The sequence below is a fragment of the Pituophis catenifer genome, unplaced genomic scaffold, assembly GCF_029215685.1.
Source record: "Pituophis catenifer annectens isolate HBS135680 unplaced genomic scaffold, rPitCat1.0.hap2 SCAF_3, whole genome shotgun sequence".
NCBI classification, from domain to species: Eukaryota; Metazoa; Chordata; class Lepidosauria; order Squamata; family Colubridae; genus Pituophis; species Pituophis catenifer.
This window is the reverse complement of record NW_027256883.1, coordinates 172,254,363-172,281,414: the sequence shown is the minus strand read 5'-3', so window position 1 is coordinate 172,281,414 and position 27,052 is coordinate 172,254,363. Positions and strand designations below refer to the sequence as shown.

Here is a 27,052-nt window from a genome sequence, read left to right as displayed (position 1 = left end):
TCTAGCCAAAACCATTGTGACATATAGCATAAGCTGAAAAATCAAAGGTAGCAGCAATATGGTTCTTGTAGACACGACTGAAATCCTAAGTACCTTTTTCACATCTTCTGCTCTGGCTGACTTGGCAATTGTAATGACAACTCCTAAAGAACAAATTTAAAGAAGTTCTTTAAACTTGTAATGACAAGACAGAATAAAAAATAAATAAAAGCACTGGATCGCTACAACACAATGAATACATGGGGGAACTGTTGGTAGGAAGCACTCAACAGTGGGCTAACTGAGGTTACAAAGACTTTGTCTTCTAGCAAATGCCTGTTAGGTGATTTGATTGACACATTATAATAACTCTTTTATGAACAAAAGAGCCTTTCTCCAATAGCAGATATTTTGTACTTTCAATAAACTCTTAAATGTACTCAGTATCCTAAAAAGTTTGCTCACTCTTGCAGTGAACATTGTATTCATTCTCATTGTTGCTTTGTCTATCTAGAAATCTCTCACAAAAATTATGCCCTCTCTGTTTCTTTGTTAAACTTGCATATTTTTCCTTCAAGCCTTTAGTTTTATTCTCTCTGATCCCCAGATAGGATCCCTCCTCACCCTCATATTCTGAGAAAAGAATATTTTGCAAAAATATTTGCAAAAGAATGTGCCCCATGTCATTTAATGAGATGCTTATAAAATGTATTCAGAATTCCATATCAGCCCCAAATAGTTACAAGATTCCCACTTGAAGGGTTTGAGGGTGGAAACTAGCCGTAGTGCTAGTTTAGGTAAGATAGCACTGGGAAACCAGTATAGGGCCTCACTCCACAGATTTTGCAAACTAGTAGTAAATGAGATAAAGAAGACTAGAGCACTATTTCAGTATACATTCATTCCTGTACTCCTCAGTCACTGAGACTCAATAGCAGGTCTGAGTAATGCCTAAAGCAGTGATGGTAAACCTTTTTGGCACAGAGTGCCCAAACCGGAAGGCAAGTGCATGCACATGTGTGCGCACATGCCAGAGTGTCGGAAACCTGACGACCAACTGGCTGAGCTGGAGCGACAATGCGCATGCCCACAGAGAGGGCTCTGCGTGCCACCTCTGACCCGCATGCCATAGGTTTGCCATCATGGGCCTAAAGTAATTGCATTTCTTCTTTGTTTAGAACCCTTGAACCCAGCAGTCTCTCTTTCTGTTCATAGGTCCCGATAGGTGAAAGTTACCAAATGATAGGTAACTTTGGAGAAGCTGGGCATAGAAAATTTGTAACTTCGGTTTGTTGTAAGAGTTTCAACAAAAAGGATGTATGTGAAGGGATCTAAGCATTTGGAAGCACTATAAAAGTGTTTTCTTTTGCTTTGTGTTATTACAGTATTAGGAGCTAGGCATCTTGTTTAAGAATATTTCATTTCATTGAAAAACTACTCTCTGTTACAGATTTTATTATTTTATTTCAGCTTCCCTTGGGCAAAGTTTTGATTATAAAATAGAGCATATGTACAGAATCCCTACAGCAATATTCCCTTTGTCTTCTGTATAGAAGGATAACATTTTTCCCAATATAATAAAAAATTGAAATGCCTCTTGATATAAGAGTCCAACCATTCAAAAACAGTCTTACTGGAGAACAAAGAACTAAGCAGGAAAGAGCAAAGCCCACATACGTGGCTGATACAAATTAAATCTCATCCAACTGGGGGAAAAAAATCAGAAGCACTGCCAAATTAATGTTTTCTTTTTTAAAAAATCTCATAATACATGTTATTATAGATTTGTGTGAATGGATCTGGATTTTTTTAAATGTTCCTTATATTACTATTGTTCCTAATAATGACTATGTGAAGTTTCACACACTTGGCAAACTTCCAAAAGTTTACAAACTTCACTACAGAACAAATGTTTAAAAATGTTCCTTTCTACAAAGCAAGGGAGCCACTAAAACATCTTGCATGACTTAAATAATGAATTTTCTCTAGTTCTCTGAGGTATGCTGAGGTATTTGTTTTCACATCCTGTATTTAACCCAGGCTTCCTAAATGACAATTCATTTCAAATGACAGATTCTTAAGTTTGAAACATTGACTCAACAGCAAAGTAGACATGTTGTGTTTCTACCATTGTAACCAGCCCAAGATTGGCAATTGTAACTTTCACATAATTTTGTGCTCATACAAACTGAATACCTCAGCTCACATGACTTAGTCAAAATGAAAGATGTCTGGCATCTTCCCATTCTGCTTGTTTCTCACCCTGCCCACCAATCAAAACCTATTAGGCAGAAACACTGGAAATAAAAATGCTGGGTGTGATATCAATCACACAGAAACTTCCCAGCCTAATCCAGAAATTAAAAGAAGTTCATTTGAAAAGGTCCAACATTCATTCCCTTTCTGAATAGTGACAGCTCCAAATTTAAGCAACTGGCTCCATCTAGAGGAAACTGGAGGAAACATTCTTCCAGAAATTAAGGTAATATCCCTCCAGAAATTAAACAAGCTCATTTGAAAAGGTCCAACATTCATTAGCTTTCTGAAGTGTGACAGCTCCAAATTTAAACAAGTGGCTCCATCTAGAGGAAACTAGAGGAAACATCCCTCCAGAAATTAAAAGAAGCTCATTTGAAAAGGTCCAAGACCTTTTCACTTTCTGAACAGTGATAGCTCCAAATTTAAACAATTGGCTCTGTCTAGAGGAAACATTCGGCCAAAGTGAAGAGCTGCTTCCTACAGAGAATTGGATTTCCAATATTTTGTCATCATCATGGGGAAGATTTGTGGTCCAACTGAATATGCTGGTCAAATCAGCATATTCATCATTTCCTGATCAAGGGCCTTGGTAGTACAGTGGTCTAAAGCACCCTATTAACACAGCTGCCTGCAATTACTGCAGGTTCGAATCTTACCAGGCTCAAGATTGACTCAGCCTTCCATCCTTTCTAAGGTAGGTTAAATGAGGACCCAGTTTGTGGGGGCAATAAGCTGACTTTGTATAAATATACAAAAGTATGAAGGCTATTGCTTAACGCATTGTAAGCCGCCCTGAGTCTCTGGAGAAGGGTGGCATATAAATCAAATTTTTTTTAAAAAATGTTAATATTTTGTTACATCTGCCTCCACCACAATCTAGGATAATCAAGAGACTGATGATGGGGATAAGCAAGTACAAAGAGTCTAATGCTAAAGCAACTTCCTCCTTCCCCTTCTATTTGTGAAGTTGTAAAGTAACACAACTTTATTTTAGGTTTAAGATGGTGGAATTTCTATTTAAGACTAGGGAAAGACTAGGATGGAGTTATGGAAAAGTATGTTAAAAATGACAGCTTTTAGCATCTCCAGTCAACATGGCCAGTGCTGTGGAAGGTTGGAAGTAATAATTTGGTAACATTTTTAAAAATGTAATTTTGCTCATCCATAGACAAGGTTCTCATTGGGTGCATTCAGCCATTGTTCAAACTTTACGTATGTAGATCTGTGTATACTCAGCAGATTGAGGGATTTTATTTTTTGCATCACCAAAGCCAACAATGTGTCTGTGACTACTGAAGTAGAGGCCACTAAAGTCCTTTGTTATTCCACTCAATGAGAGCCAGACTCCTATCAGGAAGACTCACAAAAGATGACAGGATTTACTTCTAAACAGGCATGGCCAGAATTAGAGATATAGGTGTTGTGCTGGAAACTTTTATATGTGCAAAAACATGTACATATGTTGATTACAATAAAGCTGCTTCTCAGGGACATGTAATTATCATAGCAGAAACTGTCCAGTCAGTCTGGTGTGCAAGGCAACAATTAACACACATAAACACAAAAGCAAACATTAATGTATTAGGTGTCTTTAATCCAAAATGAGGGAAAGCAGGAAAGCAGACCAAATCCTCTTGTTAGCAATAAGACACCAAAACAAACTGAACATTTTTTTACAAATTAAAGTTCCTTACAGTGTCTAAAATGTCACTAAAAACTAAAGTTTTCTTTTCAAATGGAAAGGAAAGCAAGTATGTGTGCTTAAAAAAATACCAATAAAACAAATATGATAAAAGATATCCATTCATGGGGGGATATATTGGGGGGGGTGGGGGACAGAAAAAATGACCATCAGGAAAATGAGGCAAACTTGTATACAAAGATTTTTTTCTCCATGAAATAATTATAAGAATCAGAAAAACTCTCAGTTTTAAGCAAATGTGCCCAAGAAAAAAAGATAATCCCAGCTGAAGTTTGCATACCTTGTAGATACATTCCATTTTATTCAGAATAAAATTGTGGCCCTTTGGTTTTCTAAACAGAACTCACACCACCATCATCACATATTTGTGCCACTGCCAACTACTACCTACAAAAGTTCAGGTATTCATCCAACAAAAATTCCTAATTTTTGTGGCTTTTATCCTTTTACATCATTATGGCAGGGGCAGACTCCATCCTACGTGAATTTGAAGCTGTCTGAAGCTTCCATGCAATGCTTATCTCAAATGTAAGCAGTCAGTCCTAAGAGTTGTGGGTTCTTAGTAATTTTTTGTTCCTGAAAAAAAGGGCCACCATGAGCAGCTACAAAATGCAACAGCATGAGATCTTTTAAATGGATTCAGTTTGACACTGAATGAGATGATGATGGAAATTGGGCAACAAGACATATTTTGGTATACTGCTCCAGGATCAGCTACTGAAAGAGATCAGTTAACAGCAAACACCTTCTTTCTGTCAGGCCACCTAAATACCCTGAGATCATAATTGACTTCTGAGTGCATCATGGATCCCACCATTATCCCTCAGAAAATCAAGTTAAACTACGAAAAAGTGGGGACTTCCTCCTTCTACTAAACCTCCTACTACAGCATTATATATGATCTGCTAAATGACAAGCAAAGGGGAAATAAGCCTGTGCATACCAGTGAGTGACAGAAAGAGAGAAGGCTTCCAGTTTAAGAGGCTATCTTACACTGGGACATTTGGTTAATTAACTTTTAAGATTGCAAACTGAGGTCTTTATAAGTTGCACAAACAACAGAACAGTTCTTGCTAAATGAAGACAAAAAAAAAATCAACAATGCCTTTGTTTCAGATGGCATTTCTTCAATGGCCCAGAAGCTCCTTTGAAACAAACCAAAAGCCTTTATCTTTAAACAAAACAAAACAATCAACACCATAATACTTTGCACAGGACTCTGCTGGGATTTCAACTCTACAGTAATTTTAAAAATATAGATATATATATTATTATTAACCCTTATAAGGTTATCACAGAAATTTCAGTGTTTTTGAGGGTCAGGGGATTACGAGGGGAGATTTTACCAATAAAAATCCAATTATCAGAATATTTTTCCTATTGGACCATAAAAAAAATTAAAAATAATAGAAGGGTGTATTTGTACAGCAGCTGTCTCCTGCCTCATCTTAGAAACATCAGAAACATGAAGGTCAGCTAGAACAAGTAACTAGTCTGATATAAAGAATTGAATTCCATGTGTTTTATAGGACAGTCTTGTTTCCAATTTCTTTTTAAAAATATATAAGTATCATTATTGCTTTCACAACCATCAGCCTGGCTCTACTCAATTCTCAGTGAGGGAGAACTGCAGTTTCAGAAGTGTTTGCTTTCTTCCGCCTTTTCATGAGCAATGGATTAGAAGAGTCTTCAATTTTCTTTATTTTAATCTGTTCGTAATCTACCCTCATAGTGGCCAAGGCACTTGTCATCTCCTCCTAAATTGGGGTAGAGAGAAAACAAAGTTGCAGGAGATTAGCAACAGAGAAATGAAGCCACAGCAAATTTAGAGAAAGTGCTGGAGGTCTCATAAAAATAAATCAGCATGCATAGATGATAAGGAACACTTCAACCCTCTGGAGATCCCCCACTCTATCATTTGGGGCCTCACATGCAAAACTGCCATTTTCAGTGTTTTTAGAATACTATTGCCTCTGTTCCAAATTAAATATCTTCAAATAACTTTTACCTGCCTTTCCCTGCTATTTTTTTATACTAACTGTATAGCAAGATTAAAGGTTAAACTCTGAGGGTCTCAGTGACCAGCTATCCCTTTTATTTTATTCCCAATAATAGCTACTACCAAATATTTATAAAAATATGGGTCTACTGAAGATTCAGCCTGGACCTCTTTGATCAATCTTTTAGCAGATTTAAATTTTTCTAGTATAAGACTGAAAGACAGGGGGAAGGGGGATATCCTTCATTTTGTACTTTGTCTATGCATACTCTTTATCATTACAGCATATAGATCTATATATTATTAATAATAAAAAATAAACTTTGTGACATATAGAATTTAGGAACTTACTTTGACATCTTCCCAAAGGTCTTTCTCTTCTTTCAAAACTCTACTAGTATGCAGAGGTGTCTGCGGCACTTGCATTGATTGCTACAGAGAGAAAAGAAAAAGAAAATTAGAATATTCTCAGGTGTTCCAAGATTTACTTCTAATAAACAACAACTGAGCCCTTACCATGATCCATGGATGATTCATGAACTCTGTTATAGTCATCCGCTGGGTAGGATCTGTTTTCAGCAAATTTCGAATCAATTGTTTAACTGAAGGAAGAAAACACCAGATATATCAATACAATGTGCAGTATGTTTTCTCATACACGTGATGTGATGATGGTGAGGACAAAATTTGCTCCTTTAGTCCAAGAGATACAGCACTGCAACTTCATCTTCCACTGTTCTCAGGTTGGTCTAACTATCTAAGCATATCAGCACATTAAAGCTAGTTTAAGCCACTTCCCTCCAACATGGCACCTTCCAGATCTGATGGACTACAACTTCCACTATCTTTTCCAAATCGCTGGCAGAAAATAATAAGAACTACACTCTAACACATTTGGAAAGGCCATATTTTGTCAAAATGTAAAGTGACATTCATTAAAGAAAGTCTTGGAAACACTTGATTTTGATATTTTGCTGTAGTGAGTGCTGAAAATTACAAATACATGAAAAAAGATAGTGGGGCCTTTAACGACTGCTTTCTTAAAAACTCATACTCCTTATAAACTTTCATTCAAAATGCTTCTAGTAATATGTTCTTCTCCAGTTGATTCTACATAGCAGAAGCTGAAGATAAATTTACCAGCATCTCCTCTTAATTTAAGAATAGGGTATATGAATGAATACAAAACTCACAAAACAGTTCTCTTGGGTAACAGCCAGGTTGTGGAATAACTTTAAGTTTTCAAACATTAAAAATTACACAGTTTCTCCTAAGACCCTTTGCTTCTTTTCTTATTCAAAGTATGGGTTTGAAACGCATTAAGCTCACTCACTTTTTTCTGTTTGCTTTCCAAAACAAAACAATAGTTGAAGTTCACAATAACATTTACCTTCTTCTGATACTTCAGACCATTCTGGGTTTGGAAATTCATATTGACCCATCCTGATCCTTTTTTTCATCCCTGGAGAAATCGCCAAACCATGGTTCGAATAAAAAGGAGGGTAGCCACATAGTCTACATAAAATAGAGAGAGAAATGATTTTGCATTAGTTATTTTGTATTAGTCACTTTCAAAGGCAGTCCCATATAATATTTAACTGTGAGATTACTAAAATGTGAATTATCATGTGCTGGTCATTCCTTCCATGGGTCACTTGCAGCTTGAGTGATAGAGGTGAATGCAGAAATAGTGAAGGTACATTGTGCTTCTTCAATCTGAAGCCTCATAGAGTGTTTGATGATAGAGGTTGTATATACCGAGTTCACATGAAAGAAATATGTGAAGTGTCTACACCTACTCTATCTCCACTTCCCCACTTCACTTATTTGAAACTGGAAAGTTGTATTTGTTTTTGTCTGTGTGTCTATTTTAGCATTTTCATATATGCACTTTAACTCAAATGCTGATTTGGTGACTAGTGAAAAATATCAACCAATATGGTACACAACTGCTTAGAGATTCAAATGTCAAGATCAGCATTTGGAATGAAGTTTATGAACATTGCTGATACCCTTATACTCATGAATTACTGTTTTCTAAAATGGAAATATAAGCAACAATACCAAGACATGCAATCTTTCCATTCTATCTTATAATTAGGCTTTATCACTATTTCCATTTTGACAGCCTGCTCACTCTCCACCCTGACCCGTAAATAAGCTGAGCTTGTAAGCATATTCTGTGCATCACCTTTAGTGCTTACTGATAATTATCTTGAACTGCATAATGATTTTAAAAAGTTGACATACTGAAGGGTCTGTTTATAAGGTCAATAAAGTCAAGAATACAGTATAGAGAGAAGAACATTCAAAGTAATTTCAAGTAAGCCAAGCTACTTACAAAATATACATGATGACACCAAGGGACCACATATCACAGGATTTGTCATACTTCTCTGGGCCTAGTACTTCTGGAGCTAAAGGGAAAGAGAAACGGAAATTTAACTGAATGTGAGTCTCTATTCTGCTGTGCCTCCAAGCACTGAGGCAACATTTGTGAAGTAGAGAAGACAGAGAGCAGAAAGATATATCACAGGAAAGCAGCCATTATACTGCATGAATGCTAATTATTTTTTCATCTACAAAACCTGAATGAGCATTCCTGCTTTGGTAGCTTAAAACAGTTCCCTTGTCATGATGAATAAATTCCTCCTCACAATAGAGAACAAGAATGAGTCAAATATCAAAGGAGAGGGATGGAGGTTTCTCAAGAACTTCCTATAACCAGAGAGCAAGGAGAAAGATCTGAGAGTCTTTCACCATCTTACTATACCATGTTTTCCCAAAAATAAGACCTCCCCAGATAATAAGACCAATCAGGCTTTTGAGCACATGCGCTAAAATAAGCCCCACCCAAAAAATAAGCCTGCCCAAAAATATTTAAATGCATGCACATCTAGTCCCTGCCATTTCTTCTGGTTAGGGTTAGGGAGACAGAGCTGGAAATCGGGTAAGGTGGCAAGAGGAGTCCCGTCTTGCTCCATGCGCCCCAAAATAATAAGACTTCCCCGAAAATAAGGCCAAGCACTTATTTTGGGGTTCAAAAAAATATAAGACAGGGTCTTATTTTCGGGGAAACACGGTAGCTGATGCTAAAGAATAATAAAGGAGGTGAAAACATTAGAGAAAGGAATGTCTCAGTCCTTTACTTCCTCATGTAAGAGGATTTTTCCCATCACGCGTAGCTCTGAAAACTGGACACAAACTCCAAACACCCTTTTTGTTGAGACAGCAGAAAATGACTACTTGACACAGCGATAGACCACCAGGCTGTGTTTTACAAAGAAAATGAGTATGCTAATTCTGAAGAAAAGGCTAACATTATTAGGCCATTATGGCAGGTAAAAGGCAGCACTAGAAGAGAAAAGTATGACATGGCAGGATAATGAAAGACATCCTTTATTTTAACAAGAGTATAGCATTCAGGCTATTACAAAAGAACAAACTGTCCCTTCATTTAGGAACTTATTACCCCTGGCACTGTGCCTGGAAAACCCTTGCTTCAGTATTTGCAATTTGGACACAATTTATCGGCATAAGCTATCCGTTCAGTTCCTGGGAAAGCCGGCCTCACTGAGAGTGATAAATGCTGAGCTGGCTCACTGAGACTGATAAATACAATTTGAAAGTTTGCCAGCAAAAGATCATTAAGGTCACACAAAAACGATTTAAAAGTTGCATTAGTCATTTTGTAACTGAGTTGGATGTCACTTCACACACCTTCTTTTAAAACTAAATCAACAGGATGGTTAAGATATTTCGCATAATTTGTATATACATTGTTTTTTTTTTCTTTATTTACAGATTTAGAAACTTTTTTTTTTTCCTTAAGAAAGCAAGCTTGTTTTATTTGGACATTGCAAAGTAGAATATCTATATACTACTCCTTATATTGGGAAGCAAAAATGTCAAAACAATTTAAATAGTCCTCCTAGGTGGAATAAAGTAATTGAAATAATTGAAACCCATCTTCTGGATATGCCAGTAAATCTGGCTTCAATTCTGCCCAATTCATATTGAAAACAGAAATGCAAACATCATAAGCTTATTTGTTCACCCAATCAGCTATCGGTAAGACTAGATGGATTAAATCTAATAATGGATAGTTTGGCCCATTTTTGCAGGAAAAGGGACATATTTGGGTTTTGATTAGCACACTGGCAATCTCATTCCAAAATTAAGGCGTGCCCAGAATAAATAAGTAAGTAGAATGTGGCAATAGTTAGATTTGATTTTTTTTCTGCTCATGTTTAGATATGCTGAAATTAAAACTAAATAGTATTACTTAACTTTTACTAATATTAACACGTTCCATATATTTAATATGTTTATGTTTATAATGCCCTGGCAACTTTTGAAACAGCTACTTCCATAACTTTCAAAGAATGCATAGATACTTTGCTGCCACCCAATGGTTGTCTGTTGATTTCTAACCCAAATTTGTAACCCTAGAAATTATGCATCAGATCCTATGAAGTGCTGCCTTGCATTCTTGAACATTTTGATTCTTGTTCCATCCCAACTATTTTCAGAACTCAAGAGTGATATGCATGTCCTTTACCTGAACTTTACCATCGCTGTCCCTCTAAAGATACAGATAGTCTTCAACTTACAACCATTCATTTAGTGACTGCGAAGTTACAGTGGGACTGAAAAAAATGACCTCTCACAATTTGTCACACTTATGACTGTTGCAGTATCTCCATCATCACGTGATCAAAAATTGAACGTTTGGCAACTGGCTTATATTTATGACGGCTGCAATGTCTCAGAGTCATCTGATCAGCTTTTATGGCCTTCTGAGAAGCAAAGTCAATAGGGAAGCCAGTTTCACTTAACAACCATGTTATTAACTTAACAACTGCAGCGATTCACTTAACAACTGTGGAAAGAAAAGTCGTAAAATGGGGCAAAACTCACTTAACAACTGTCTTGCTTAGGAACAGAAATTTTGCGCTCAATTGTGGTCATAAATTGAGCATTACCTGTAATGGCAGAAGCCTGTAAGACTCGATCTCAAAAAAGGATTGTGTTCACAAATTATCCCTTGTAGTAAGGTTACTTACCCACATAGTACGGTGTGTAGCATGGCGTAGCTAGGGAGTTATGTGTTGTGGTTTCTTTAGCAAAACCAAAGTCTGTAAGTTTTAATACAGTATTAGGCCTTTTTGAGGTATATAGAAGGTTTTCTGGCTACAAGACATAAAAAGATAAAAGTCCTTAATCAAAGGCTATCTTCTATATCAACTTCTAAAATTTGCTCCAATCATAGAAGGTAAAAAAGACCCCACCACATAAAATCATGTAATGCTATTTTCCTCTGTAATTTCATTCAAAATAATTTTATTCAAAATAATTCCCAGGATTTATATATATAATAATTTTATAAGCCACCTCATATGCATGACTAAATCTGTAGTTGATTTCAGATCCTCTAAATCAGGGGTATCAAACTTAAGGTCCCGGGGGCTGAATCCAGTCTGTGGGGTGCTTGTGGGGCCGCCCTAGAAACAGTGAAGGATTGGTCTACAGTGACTCTATCAGCGAAAACAGAGCTCATTTTCGCAGGCAGAGGGTTGCAGGAAGCCATCACAGCGAAAATGGAGCTTGCGAGGGCCACGGGTGGCACTCCCAAGCTCCGTTTTCACTGGCAGAGGGTTGCAGGAGGCTGTCGTAGCCGAAACAGAGCTTACGAGCCTGTTTTCACTGGCAGAACACTCAGGCCACCACAGGCGCCCCCAACATGAGTGACGTTGAGCTGGTCACACCCACCCCGGCCCCCCAAGGTCAAACACAACCCTGATACGGCCCTCAATGAAATCGAGTTTGACACCCCTGCTCTAAATCAATCCCTTAAATTGTTCTGTTTTACTCTGCTATACTCTGCTATGTTATAAACATAGTAAAATAGAGTAAGAACAACCAATTTTTAAAAAACTACCATAGTACATTTATTGCTTGACTTCATTTATATACTGTACACTCACAGTCAAGAGGCCATCCCTCATCAGCTGTTAACCATATTGTAACTTAAAAACCATTTAAATTAAGAAAAATAAGAATAATCAGTAAATGAAGATAGCAAAATTATAAAAGAAAAACAGTAGACTATAGCGCAATAGCAAGCAAAAGTATTGGGAGCAAGTTAAAATAATGCAATGGATATGTTAAAAGGGCTGAAGAAAGGATTTTACCTGATCCTACAATGACACAAAATTAAGGCAGATATACCCTTCAGAGGAGAATGCTGTATAAACAGAGTATCACTGATAAAAAAAAAAAGCCCCAACTATGGTTGTAACCTGTCTAAACTCAGAACATTCATCATGCAAAGAGTCCTTATAATCTGCCACTAATTATTCAGTTTATTTTTTTAAAAAAAAATCGTGCAGATCAAGCATAGTGCATTAAATAAGGCCTCCTTTTATTTGTGGGGATAAATCTATTTAAGAAAAAGCTTTGGAAATTATCAGTTATATTGCATAGGACTAAGATAATACATACCTTAACATCCCGGTGTGCAATGTTGATAGAGTGTAAATACTGGATGGCTTCTCCAATACTTTTCATTATTTCAGAAGCCTCTAAAGGAGATGAGAGAGCAAGTAAGACTCTGTTATTCTCAGTAATCAAACAGGCAAAAAATTCATATCCCAATTAAAGATCACAAGGACATTGCATTTCTGTATTAGGTTAAGATTCAGAGCATAATCAAATCTAACATGGCTATAACTTACACACTGTGCATTTATATTTCTCTTTTCCCTTTTATAATATGGTTCTTCTGTCCTAATGTTATAAATTACTTGTTTTCAAACTGATGTTCACATCATAGGCTGTATATCCCAGCCTATGGGATTTGACAATGTCAAATTTAAGGGGCTGATTTAAAGGATCTGAAATCAAGTAAAGATTTACATCTCACTGAAAATACCATCCAATAGCTTACCTTACATCTGTTGAATCTCAATAATTTAATTTTTTTAAAAAAACAAAAACCTGGCTTGAAATTGTTAATTTGAAAGCTCATACATCCCATAGATGAAGATGATGTTAAGGGAGACTTTGATGGACATTATTGGAGGAATGGGGCCTTTTAAAAAAAAAAAAAAGTCATTGACACTGCTGTCTGTAAAAAGGAGAGCACAATTCAAGACTAATGAAGGATTTAAGTTAATCTGAGGGAAATGGGCTGTTAAAATATGAAATATAAATAAATAAATACGGTTTTGTGAGAAAAATGCTGATGAAGTAGTGAGAATGCAGTATTATAGAGTAATTCTATGGACTGCCAGAGTTCGATTCTGACCGGCTCAAGGTTGACTCAGCCTTCCATCCTTCCGAGGTCAGTAAAATGAGGACCCAGATTGTTGGAGGCAATATGCTGACTCTGTAAACCGCTTAGAGGGGGCTATAAAGCACTGTGAACTAGTATATAAATCTAATTGCTATTGCTACTGCTATTCATTGCCAACACCAGCTTCAAGCAACAGAATGACAAACTTTACCTCAAGCACCACCAAAAAGACTACATCAAATATATTATATAACAGGAAATCTAGATACAGATTATTTAAAAAGACCATGAATTACTCATGTAATTATTGATGTATATAGCTGCCCTAGTAAGATGTGACCTGGAACAAGGAATATACAGAATAATATGAATGTAAGAAGCATGTACATAACTAATATGAAAATATATCTGAGGAAATATAAAAATAGATAAGAGATATAGTACTGGGAAAAAATACTGGAAAGTATTCATAAGATTTCAAAGAGAAAATAATCCAAGTAGGTTTTAGATCAAAGGATCAAGACAGAAGATTAAAGCCTGAAGCCACAGGAACACACAATAGTGGAAAGCAGAACTTTAACATTTATTTTATTTTATTTTATTTTATTACCATTTATATGACATCAAGCAAGAAAGGCTAAGCAAAAAAAAAATCCACTTATGCGTGTGTGTGTGTGTGTGTATGTGTATACACACACACACACACACACACACACGAGGGAGATGGGCAGTTAAGAAATATGAAATGTAAATAAACAAGGAATATTTAAGGAGAGAGGAGATATTCAGTACAATCAGTACAGAGAGAAAAAGAGAGGGAGAGAGGGGGGAGAGAGGGAGAAAGAGTGTGTCAAGTGTCAAATGAAGAGAAGTTTCACACAAAGCAGTGGGAAAGATAGTTAAAATAGAATTGTTAAAGAAAAATAAATGGAAGAGATTTCCTTCTTCTTTGATTTGACCCAAACTTTGATTGCCTTTATCATGTCAGAATGTAGAATATATTAAAGCTACTGGGTGGGTCCAAACACCTGATTATTACAATGAATGAAAAGCTAATACAGGAACTGAAACTGAAGAAACAGTGTAATTCAGAGTAAAAAGGATATGAAACAAGGCTCTATATTGTCACCATATATTTTAAGTTCTATACTTTTGGAAAGGGTAATTGCTGGAATCAAACTGGAGGCTAAAACTCTAACAGTCTGAGATGTGCTGAAAATATTTTGTTAGCAAAAATTTAAAAAGACCTAATTATGAAATTAAAAGTGTACAGTGAAAAGCAGATTAATGTTAAGTATTTTAAAAAATGCTGTCAACAGGCATGCTCAATGAACTTACAGTTGGTGGTCAAGAAGTGAAGTAGATAGTTTTGTTTTCTTGGACTTAGATAAAGATGGGCAGAGTGCTGGAGAGGTAAAGAGGAGATTAGTGCTATGAAGGAGGGACATAATAAACAGACAAAAACATGAAGGATTAGAATATGTCCCTGATAATAAAGATCGGAATAGTTAAAGTAATGTGTTTTCCAATAGTAATGGAAAGTTGGGACACTGAAAAAGAGCAAGAGAAAGAAGATAGATTGTGAAATTGGGCAAGTTACAAAAGAGTGCCATGGACAGCAAAAAGAATCAATCAACCAACCTAGAACAGTTACAGACTGACCACTCCTTTGAAAAGGTTATTATTATTATTATTATTATTATTATTATTATTATTATTATTAGTAGTAGTAGTAGTAGTAGTAGTAGTAGTAGTAGTAGTAGTATATGGCACTGTTACATTAGCCAGGAGACTACAATGCTGATGCAGATTAGTAGTTTGGCTGCCAATTTACTAGCTCTGCCGTGGTACATGCTTGTGCGCTTCCCAAGGTGCGCCACAGGAGGGCGAGCTAGCTTCGCACCAGAAAGAAAGATGAGCGGCTCTTCCTGCAATGTCATGCAAGGCCCCCTCCTACACAAGATCCACCTCACAAATGGCCATCACAACCAGAAAGGTTCAGAGCCCGCAAGAATCTGACCGCCCGCACAAAGCACCAGCTCATTTCCCTGCCCAAGTGTTCCTATTTATCTACTTGCTCAGGACATGCTTTCGAACTACTAGGTAGGCAGAAATTGAGGCAAGTGATGGAAGCTCACCCTGCCACACAGTGCTAGGGCTCGAACCATTGTAGCAAAGACCATCTCGTATCATTAAGTCATTGAGCCACCATGCCTCCTTTGAAAAGATGAGCGGCTCTTCCTGCAATGTCATGCAAGGCCCCCTCCTACACAAGATCCACCTCACAAATGGCCATCGCAACCAGAAAGGTTCAGAGCCCGCAAGAATCTGACCGCCCGCACAAAGCACCAGCTCATTTCCCTGCCCAAGTGTTCCTATTTATCTACTTGCTCAGGACATGCTTTCGAACTACTAGGTAGGCAGAAATTGAGGCAAATGATGGAAGCTCACCCTGCCACACAGTGCTAGGGCTCGAACCATTGTAGCAAAGATCATCTCGTATCATTAAGTCATTGACCACCATGCCTCCTTTGAAAAGATCAGCGGCTCTTCCTGCAATGTCATGCAAGGCCCCCTCCTACACAAGATCCACCTCACAAATGGCCATCGCAACCAGAAAGGTTCAGAGCCCGCAAGAATCTGACCGCCCGCACAAAGCACCAGCTCATTTCCCTGCCCAAGTGTTCCTATTTATCTACTTGCTCAGGACATGCTTTCGAACTACTAGGTAGGCAGAAATTGAGGCAAGTGATGGGAGCTCACCCCGCCACACAGTGCTAGGGCTCGAACCATTGTAGAAAAGACCATCTCGTATCATTAAGTCACTGAGCCACCATGCCTCCTTTGAAAAGATGAGCGGCTCTTCCTGCAATGTCATGCAAGGCCCCCTCCTACACAAGATCCACCTCACAAATGGCCATCGCAACCAGAAAGGTTCAGAGCCTGCAAGAATCTGACCGCCCGCACAAAGCACCAGCTCATTTCCCTGCCCAAGTGTTCCTATTTATCTACTTGCTCAGGACATGCTTTCGAACTACTAGGTAGGCAGAAATTGAGGCAAGTGATGGGAGCTCACCCCGCCACACAGTGCTAGGGCTCAAACCATTGTAGCAAAGACCATCTCGTATCATTAAGTCACTGAGCCACCATGCCTCCTTTGAAAAGATGATCAGCAAAAAAAATACCTCTTATATTTTAGGCATATCAGACTGGAAAAAGCAATTAGGCTGGCAGAGTTTAGGAAACTATAAAAAGGGAAAGACTATGGGTAAGATAGAAAGACAGGATCAAAGACATTGTGGGTAAGTTATTGAAAAAGCTAGGGTGTTATCTCTGGAGACAAATTGAAACATTCATCATTCTATCACCAGAGTCTGGGCCAGATTCAGTAGCACTTGACTGACTAACTAGCTAGCTATTGATACATTAGGAGATCAAGAAAAATAAAGAACACAGTAGAGTTGTTTGGAGACCCCTTGGAAGAATTAGGTTAGGTACATTGTGCAAGAAGTCTTAGGACTTTTTCAATAGTGCCCTTGCTAAAGGGTAGTAGAATATGAACATCTGTATTAAGCTTGAAGAAATCTATTCTATCCCTTCATACCTCTTTCTGTGAAAGCTTGGTCTCCTCTATCTTGAATTCGACTGAAGAGTTCCCCTCCATCCAAGCTGAAATTCATAAACAAATTTAGTTATGATAACAAGTGGTCTCTCAACCTAAAATTATAAACACATTTCTATCACCTCTGAGCCTCAAGTACTAAGATCTTCAGAATACTGTCCCTTTTAAGTAAATTGGGTATTGCAGGAGATTGGCTGATTACACTGATGCACTAAACCAGCAATGTCCAACTTGGCAAGTTTAAAATTTGTACCCTTCCGCTCCCAGAATTCCCCAACCACAATGTGAAACAGCCACAATGTGAATCATAAAACATACGTTTCAAACTATAGCGGCTGAAATCAGACATTCCTGCTAAGCAAAATCAAACTATAAAATCTTGTGATTACATAAAAATGTGAACTCAGTCATTGTCTCAATATTCAGATAATTGTGTTCATTGATTAAAGAAGAGACAACAGAGTTATATATCAAGTTAGACTAACACATCAGGTGTGATGCAGTCCACCAAAAACCAGCAAACACCCCCCCCCCCCTATAATAAATATGGGGTATTAGAGGTGACACAAGACAATTATTGTCTCAACAGTAAATATGTTAATTCTCCTAATCAAATCTAAGCATGTATAAATGCCAGTGTTAAAGGAATGGACCAGTAATGCAGCAACTACAAAGATTAAAATATATAATCACTGAGAATATATTCCACAACATAATCACTCCTATAACCAAGAAATGGATTTCTACCCAATTCAAGGCCCCAGGACCAGGCATGGGGCAAGATCTTTAAGGACTTGCTTCCTTAATAAACCTGTCAAAAAAAGTTGCTTACAGCAGTAGGACCCACCCTGGGATGTAAATTTGGTGGAAAAACCCCTAAGATTTACAACCTCCAAATGAAAGAATGAGAAAGCTGCTCATTTTAAGTGGCTTTCTCTTAAATGTTGCAGCTATTGGAAGGTCAGATGATCCAGTTACTAAGATAGATAGTAGCCAACAGCATCCAAAGGTGCCACAGGATTCTTGGAAATAGAAATACTTTCGAAAGGTGAGTGGCAGGGTAGAATTCAGTATACAAGTGTGTTAAACTGGGGTAGATGTCTGCACAGATTAAATACTCTGATAGTGACTCTGCATTTACAAAAACACTAGCATAAGTAGATTATAGACAAAATTATTACAATAAATAATATTTTTCAAGCCAGGTGGCTTTATTTTTGACACAATTCATTTGCTTAATAATGGTACTTGCAAATCTGAACAGCCTTCGTTACACCTATTTACAGGTTGAGAATCCCCTAAAAATCTCCCACACCCATGCATAGAAATTAAGCTTTAAAAAAAACTTTCCCTGAAATGGATGGATGCTTTAAAAACTAACTATCCTCCAAGGAAGATACCTGGGAAATGATAGTGCTTAGTAAAAAGAGAATAAATGCCTACTGTCCCTAATGTGATTTCCCACAAATGGTCTGCTCAGAAGTGATTTTAAGTCTATCCTGGAGGCATATTTTGTTGCTTTGTATTTTAAAGTCTAACTGGTGCAGAAAGGACAAGAAAAGTGATGGTGAGGGCCATAACCTCTCCCTGAACCAAATTTTGCTTTAGAGCAAAATTCCTGCGGGGAAATCTTTTAACTCTCTCTACAAAGTATCCATATTTCAGTGATGCACTGATGTCAACCATTCTATTTAGGTGGAGGGACTCAGAATCTCTTCCAATGTTTAAAAATTGGGCAGAAGCATTTTCTAACCAACTGAGAGGCGATAGAGGTCAAAATTATCTCTCTCTTCAGCCCACACTTGCTCTCACACTCTCTTGCACAAACCTGTCTGTCTTCCTGGCTTTGCCCAATGACCAGCATGAAGCTACGCACAGAAGAAAAGATACAAGACCCGCTATCTGTGTGGAGGTATGCAGAATGGAGTTGTCCCAAAGGTGCTTTTTCAGGAGGCAACTTGACTTTCTTGGTTTTTTCTTTTCTTTCACGTCTCATCCAAGAAGCTTCTTCAGCTCTGACTGGATGGTGAGGAATGGAAGGATTTACTGGTATATTCCTTGCAGACAGCTTGCCATTTGCATTCTTTTAGAGAGTCGTTGAGGCCACTGGGGGGTTTGTCTGTGTCCTCAAGGTCACCTGTGTCATAGTGCAAATGGGTGTGGAGCCTTCTTGGAAATGCCATTCCCCACCATCCAATCCGAGCTGAAGAAGTTTCTTGGATGAGAAGCGAAACGACTTTAAAGAAAAAACCAGAAAGTCCAGTTGCCTCTGGAAAAAGCACCTTTGGGGCAACCATGACCTGGAAGACTGAGAATCTCCATAGACATGTAGAACAGAGTTAGCACTTTGCTGCAACACACTTGGGCAAGTAGAAAATGAAAGAAGCAAATCCTGCTGAATCATTCCACATCCTCTTACCCCTGTCCTTCTCTTCCAGGTCTTATTATACCTCCCATTCCCTCTTCCTCTTTCAGCTGGAGGAACCTTATTTGCTTAAACTGCAATATGCTCAGGTTTAAATTAATATGTCCTATTTTTTTTTAAAAAAAGCTTACTTTTATATTTAAATTATGACTTTAAATTGAGTGGATGGTTTAATTTACCTTTGAGTATGAGACGGGACTACCTTTAGAAACTACCCAGAGAATTCAGCTGATCCAAAAAGTTGCAAAAGTGCTGACATAATCACTTAGCAATGAATATATTATCTGGCCCTTGACAGATAGAATTTGACTTCTGTTATCTTTATGAGCCTGATTCAACAAGTTGACCTTGGTTATGTAGCCCTGAGTGGCCAAGGCTAAATAATGTGAAAAACCATATTCTTCCTATCCAGCTATGCTGTTTACAAAACCCTTATCTTACATGCTTTGTTTTGGCATAAGGCAAATGGAATTAAAAAGAACATCTCCATGGAAGGGCACCCCTATGCCTCTAGATTTCCATTCCCCCCCACCAACAAATGACACTCACCATTCCATAACTATCAGGAGACATTTTCGACCCTGGTAAAGGTTTTCATAGACATCCATGATCTTCACAATATGGGAACACTGAGATGCTCTCCAGTGGAGTTCAACTTCCCTTCGAGCTTTTGGACAGTCTTGCAACATCTAGAAAGGACAAGAGAAGAAAGAGGGATATCTCCCTTAATTTGGGAAGCACACTTGAGAGCATATTTGGTCAACATTAATCACTAACCATAGGATACTGTAGATTAGAATCTCAACTCCTTTACCAATTGGGAACTAGATTTCACATGGTCTACCATAACAACACATTTGTTAAAAATGAATGATTCACTATTTTTACACATCTGACACTTCCAAGTACTTCCTTTGCACTCCTGGAATAGATAGGGCATTTTTTTCCCCTAGTTTGTTCTTTGGTTTGGGGCAGTGGTGGAATTCAAATTTTTTTACTACCGGTTCTGTGGGCATGGCTTGGTGGGCGTGGCAGGGGAAGGATACTACAAAATCTCCATTCCCACCACACTCTGGGACCAGCCAGAGGTGGTATTTGCCAGTTCTCTGAACTACTCAAAATTTCCACTACTGGTTCTCCAGAACCTACTGAATTTCACCCCTGGTTTGGGGGGTACTAAGGTTTTTAAAGCCCTTTCCTAAATTCACCTCCTGGATAGATATTTCTCATTTTGTAATAAGTTGACACAATCAAAACCTTCAAAATCATTTTAAGGGCCTCACAAAAAGAAACTAAATTACAAAACATTTTGAGCCTTTTAAAAAGGTCTCGGCTTATAATAAAGCAAACATATGTGCCCTCTAGTGGTGGACAATTATAACCTATAGACTCTGGATATGTTGTATTAGTGAAGAAGTGGTTGTGTTAGATTTCGCAGTTGCCAGCAATGAACTGGAATTTTCTGAATCTCTTTGCTGCCATCTAGTGTTGCCCAGATTTCTGCAGTTCATACCATTTCCATAACTAAAATAACAGAAAATGAAATCAGCTCAACAGGAATAAATATGGCAGATATGAAAAGAGGCCAGGCTCCTGCAACTTTGTTACATAAATTAATCTTGATGAAATTCCTAATGACAATTCTTAACCAGAATCTTCTATGGTTAGCTTAATTTGTACTAAGCACAGACAAATTAAAGTTCTCTCTGCATGCATTCCTCTAAGAAAGGGAGAAGGAAGCCAGAATGCAAGGGACTTTCTCTATAGCTTGATACTAGATCAGGGGTGTCAAACTCAAGGCCTGCAAGGTGCTTAGATTTGACCCGTGGGCTGCCCTGGAAACAGCAAAGGACCGGCCCGTGGTGCCTCTGCCAGTTAAAATAGAGCTTGGGAGGGCTGTGCGTGGCCCTCCCGAGCTCCATTTTCGCTGGCAGAGGGTTGTAGGAGGCTGTCGCAGCCAAAAACGGAGCTCAGGAGCCTGTTTTCATTGGCACAGCACTCAGGCCACCACAGGCACCCAGGAGTGACATCGAGCTGGCCACACCCACCCTTGCTACGTCCACCTTAGCCCCCCCCAAGATCAAACACAACCCTGATGCGGCCCTCAATGAAATCAAGTTTGAGACCCCTGTACTGGATCATCACAAGTGTGAATTGGTGTAGTGATTAAGACATCAGGCTGGATGTCAGTTGGGTGACCTTGGGCCAGTCCTATGAAGGAGGCAATGACAAACCATTTCTGAAAAAGCTTGCCAAGAAAAATGCAGGGACTTGTCCAGGCAATGTCTGAGAATCGGACATGATTGATCAGAAGAAGAAAAAAATCAGCAGTAACTGAATATTGGAAAAGAGATTCTACTTTCCAGATTCCACTTGTTATGCCATCACTAGGTATTGCTTCCAGAATTTTAAAATAAAAGCCTTCTGCTCTCCAGAGAAATGAAGAATCTTGCAACTTCAAAAGATGAACATGTAAACAAAGGGAAGCTGTAATGGTTTCATTTAACCATAAGTATAAAAACCTCTTTTTATACTTATATAAGTGTATTAATTGGCCCAACTGTTCCCATGTAGTGTTAATATGACATCTGGACTACTTCTTTAAAATTAGTCTTCGGTATTTAAAGGGAAATGGTGTACAGTTCCAGTTCTGTACATGTTGCTTTTAAAAGTTATCAAATGCATATTACAAGAGTAGGCTGGAAGTAGAGAAAGTTCCAGACTCAGAAGACTGAAAACTTGTGTGGGATACTTTAATAAATACTGGAGAGATGTTGCGCTCATACTGACATAAGATCCACAGAACTTCTGAATCTTTTTATGGCATGCATCGCCACACATTTACAAACTCCTTCCTAAATATGACACAGAGACAGCGAAAACAAATGATAAAATGATGCAAAACTTTAATGATGCAAAATAGAAATAGTCACAACACAACAATGGGAAGAACTGTGAACAAAATTGATACATAATGTTTTACTGATAGTATACAATTCCACCAATAATCTCCAAAGTAGATAAATCATACAATAATAATGTTAGAAATGTCATGGAGCAGAAGGAACATTTTATCACATGTAGTAGACACATAACCAAATTCAAGCAAGAACTATTCTTATATATACAATATATTATAAACAAAGCAAATACAAACACCTACAATGTGGCTTCTAAGGGGGCCTACGTGTTTATAAATATCATAAAATGATCAAAGTACAAAAAAGGGGAAAGTATCTATTTCTTCACTCAACTATTTTGAATGACTTCTATTTTTTTTTCTAATATGCATAAACAGCAACAAGTAAATATAGAGTGGAGACCTTAGTGTTAAAATATTAAGCTTAAGACAGAAACCTTTATTAAGTAACAAAAAAATTATGGTTTTTGCAGCTGTTTATCAACGCCACACTGGTTGTGAATATACAATTTAAGCAACCTTATATTTATTAATATTAGCATTTTAGAAACCATAGTATTAATACATTTTTCCCTTATCTTTAAAGGTTTATATTTTATAAATTTAACTCAAAAAATCATGCACATTCTTAGATTGTAATGAATATAATCGACAGACAGGAAAGCACCCCAATACAAAGCCAATTGTGCCACCTGGTGGCAAAAGTTCATCCATACGTTAATACTCCCACATTTTTATATAACTTGCGTTCTCCTCTTCAAAATGGTATCATTGAGGGGGTCCACACTAAATACCCTTCCTGAGATTCATTCAGTAATCCTGAGTTTTCCTTATTTCTCATGTCTGAGTGATTATTAATTTAAAAAGTAATTGAATGTGAAAGCTGCCCTGAGTCTTTCAGGGATAAAAAAGACTTATTTTAAAAATCCAATTTTCGTAAAAATAACTATATTCAAAATTAAAAATTTTAGCTTGTAGTTTCTATAGAAAAATGATAATGAAAATTCTTGCTGGATCAGACAAAAATCTTGCCCAGTGTGGCATCCTTTTTCCATGCTGGCCATCTTACCAGTAAGAGCACATGAGGGCAACTTCAACCTCCTCCAACAAACTACTATCCTGATAAATGGCTCCTGAGAGCTTTAGTTACTACAACCTTGTCTAACCCCCCTAATCCCCATATACAAGCAACCAAATTGGCAGTCATCATGACATCTGGTAGACACAAATGCTATAATTCCAACTATGTCCTGCCTGAGGTATTTTCTTGGTCCCAAATCTTTCTATAATGGTATGTGAGAATGACTTTGGGAAATGAAAGGAAGAGCTGCAAACTATGCAACCATACCAGGGGTGGGTTTCAAAACCTGTCACTAATGGTTTGCTCATGGGCACTCGTACACACACGCACAATGCTTTGCACATGCACATGCGTATAAGCGTCCGGGCGAGTAGGCAGAGCCTCCCGCTGCCGCTACCAATTTGCCCGATCCGATGCAAACCGGTAGGAACCCACCACTGAACCATACTATGAGCCAACAGAAAAAAAGGGACATGGGAAGCATTTCAGAAAGGGGAGAAAAGCTTTCAAACTTGGAAGATTGTCTTACTGTAACCCTACAATAAAGTTGGTGCTAATTTAACTCATGGTTTGTGCTTCTTATCTAGGCTACCTTGAAGTGGCTTCACCTCACACTTTCAGCATCTTTGACTGACACTTAGCTATTGCTATGAGAGGATGATGTTTTCTCTTCATATCTTATCTTCCATAAACCTGAAGCATATTCCTTGCTGGTCATTCAATCCCTTCCCCAGATTATAACTTTTCCTTTTTCAAAAAGGGATCCTTCTATCCCCCTGAAATCTTTTAGCTAACTTTTTCATTGGGATTCCTTTGTCTACCATAGAATGGAAGCGCGCAAAGCACACAATTCCATCTGTGAAAATTTCACTTGAAAGAAATGACTCTGATGAGTATTGTAATGCAACATAAATGGTGTGGCACAGATGAGAAAAATTAAAATATTAAATATATGCCTCTTTGTGACATAGACTTTTTCAGATTGTTTACAAGAAAGATCCTACTGCTTGATACTAAATCATGGCTTTCCTATTTTCCTAGGAAATGTTTATCAACCTAGCAAATCCTCCACCATTTAACTATGTGCAGCTAATAGCTTCCACCTTTGGGAATAAAACTTGTTAATTAGTGTAAACTGTGCCTGCTTATATATACATAACATTGAAGTGTCTACATTTGAAACTTTTGGGATGTTTGATGGAATCTAAATTAGATGCCAACTATAATTGGAATCTAAATTTGGCTTTTCCCAGTTTTTTAGCAGAAAACAAGGCAGAACACATTTTCCCCCACCCCACCCCCACAGAAAATATAAGCCAATAAACATGCTGGTATTGCTGGCTAAATCTAATGTTTTCCTGGATGATTGTTTTAAGAGGAACTTTCAATCATGTGATAGTTTCTCCTTCTGCATGGAATTTGTGTTATATTCAGACAGGCAGCTATGGTTTAGGGATACAATGCTTCCTTGGCAAAGAAAAACTACTACAGTATGTTACCTTAGCAAACTACTGCTTTCTAGACTTGGAAATATGTCTCTGGGGTCTAATTCATTTAATTATATGTAAAGTATACATTGTTTTTAGATTTTGATGTTAACAAGAATAACCTCTCTAACAAAGAACAACACGCTTTACAGAGAAGAGAGAGAAAGAGACAGAAAGAGAAAGAAGGTCTTACCGGGGAAACATGATAGCCAGCATTTGACTTAGCTTCTCAGGTCACGCATTCAGGGCTCAAAATAAATCCTGTCTTTCAAGCAGACAACATCAAAAGAAATACATAACCTCAAACTTGAAAGATTGGGAGAGTTGGCTTAATATTATAGCAAAATTTGTGACAAGCCCACATGGATGGTTAAAAGTCTACCAAAACAGTCTCCCAATACTGTGCAAATGTTGCCATCTCATCTCCATACATGGGAAGCCTGATCAGCATATTAACATGTAGCTTCTTTCTGCGGTCAAAGGTATTATCAGGGAATTTCATCTTCTCCAGCACCTGGGCGTAAGTATTTTCTACTAATGTCAAGCTTTCCTGACCTTTAGCCAGAAAACTGTCAAAAAGTATTACAGTGTAAAGTTCAAGATATAATAAAAATTTCCTTCTACTTAGCCAGCAAATGTGTTTCTGGCCTGTATCATTTCAGACTGTCATGGGCTCACGGTTGTCTTGAATGTTCTTCCATACAAAAAACATTCTCCATACCAAAAAAATTGAGCATGTCAAAGAAAAGAGTTCTAGACACACCTAATCTTCCTAAATGATTTTTTTAAAAAAAATGTAGAAGCATTTAATCATTTAAATTCCCTCCTACATTTTGACATAATAAACTCAAGGAAAAAAAACAGGATAAAACCTTCACCATCTTTGACATCCTCCTCAGGGGCATATTCTTCAAAGTCTGTGAAGTACAACTAGTGTTGCCACCTGGAGTAGATCCATGGCAAGATGGGCAGCAAATAAGTTTAACAAAGTGTTACCATTCATGGTTGTATTTGGGAGGCAACAATAGAAATATTTTTACAATAAACTTTAATTGTAGGATGTATATGGAGAAAATAACACGCAGGGGAAGAACTGGGGTGTGGAAGATCTTCCAAAGCGTGTGACAGATTGTGAGAGTTCTTATCCTAAGTCAGATTCTCCCTGACTGCTTTGGCGTTTCCCAACGGGGGAAGTGTTATACTCCAATCCACCCTGGCAGCTGCTTTTCCCTTAATTCCATCCAAAACAAGTTTGAAATTCCTTTACCTGATTCATCCCTGGAAGCTTTTCCTACCAAACAAGAACATTAAACGAAACTACACTTTGTATATTGCTAATATTAGAAGAAAGGGACAAATACCAGGGGATTATTTTGATCTGATGTCTTCTTTGTAAACTTCAATGGAGCATCATAGAAGCATGGATTAGGTCAGCATTTCCCAACCTGATGCCCTCCGGAAGTGTTTGATTCTCACAATGGCTTACAGTTCTGAGAATTGCAATTTCAACATACATTGGGAAAACCTGATGAACCTAATAGTGAAAGCCACATAAAAGGCTTAATCACTTAATAAACCACTCCCTTCATCCTGCTCATTTACTACTGCAATTTTTATTTTGCAGTAAATCAAGCTGATGATTTACCAATTATTTAATCAATCAGAGTTAGGCAAATGCAGTTGCAGCTCCCCAACCACTCCAATGTTCTTTTAATCCATGGAGCTCCTCCTCCTGAATTACTTCCATTTCAAACATTATTATTTTCTTAACAATTTATCCCCACACCCTTTCTTTTTCTTGGATTCATCAACATTAGTTTGAAGTCTGATGCCGTTTATCTCCAGTTCAGGGCAAAATATAGATACAGAAATTAAAAGGAAATAGCAGACTTCAGAATCAGTTTTCTAACCACCTACTACCACCAATAGCCTCCCACCGGCCGGTACGCTCTCATAGAGAAGGGCTCCTCCGGGTGCCGTCGGCCAAACAATGTTGACTGGCGGCCCCCAGGGGGAGAGCCTTCTCTGTGGGGGCACCTACTATCTGGAACGAGCTCCCCTTGGAGATACGGAGGATCCCGGATCTGCGCACCTTCCGCCGTGCTCTAAAGACCTTTTTATTTCACCAGGCAGGCCTGGCCTAACTTTCTTCCTCTTTTTAAACAATTTTTAAACTATTTTAATATTTTAATATTTTTAATATTTTTTAATTTTCAAAGTTTAAATCTGTTTTAAATTGTTTGGGGTTTTAATCTGTCCGGGCCAAATTATTTAATTTGAT

The 27,052-nt window shown here is 37.8% G+C and overlaps 1 protein-coding gene across 1 annotated transcript in view; it reads right to left on the bottom strand.

Annotated features, from left to right (window-relative positions):
• Window positions 1-3,806: 3,806 nt before the first annotated feature.
• MAPKAPK2 (MAPK activated protein kinase 2) overlaps window positions 3,807-27,052 on the bottom strand; it is an 83,260-nt gene continuing 60,014 nt past the window's right edge. Inside the window, exons 2-10 of the mRNA XM_070941558.1 lie at window positions 19,833-19,972; window positions 16,841-16,905; window positions 12,444-12,523; window positions 11,006-11,132; window positions 8,281-8,356; window positions 7,330-7,454; window positions 6,456-6,541; window positions 6,291-6,371; window positions 3,807-5,697 (exon numbers count right to left, since the gene is read on the bottom strand). Of these exons, the coding sequence (XP_070797659.1) occupies window positions 5,554-5,697; window positions 6,291-6,371; window positions 6,456-6,541; window positions 7,330-7,454; window positions 8,281-8,356; window positions 11,006-11,132; window positions 12,444-12,523; window positions 16,841-16,905; window positions 19,833-19,972 (924 nt within the window). The 3' untranslated portion in view covers window positions 3,807-5,553. The remainder of the gene's footprint in view (window positions 5,698-6,290; window positions 6,372-6,455; window positions 6,542-7,329; window positions 7,455-8,280; window positions 8,357-11,005; window positions 11,133-12,443; window positions 12,524-16,840; window positions 16,906-19,832; window positions 19,973-27,052) is intronic.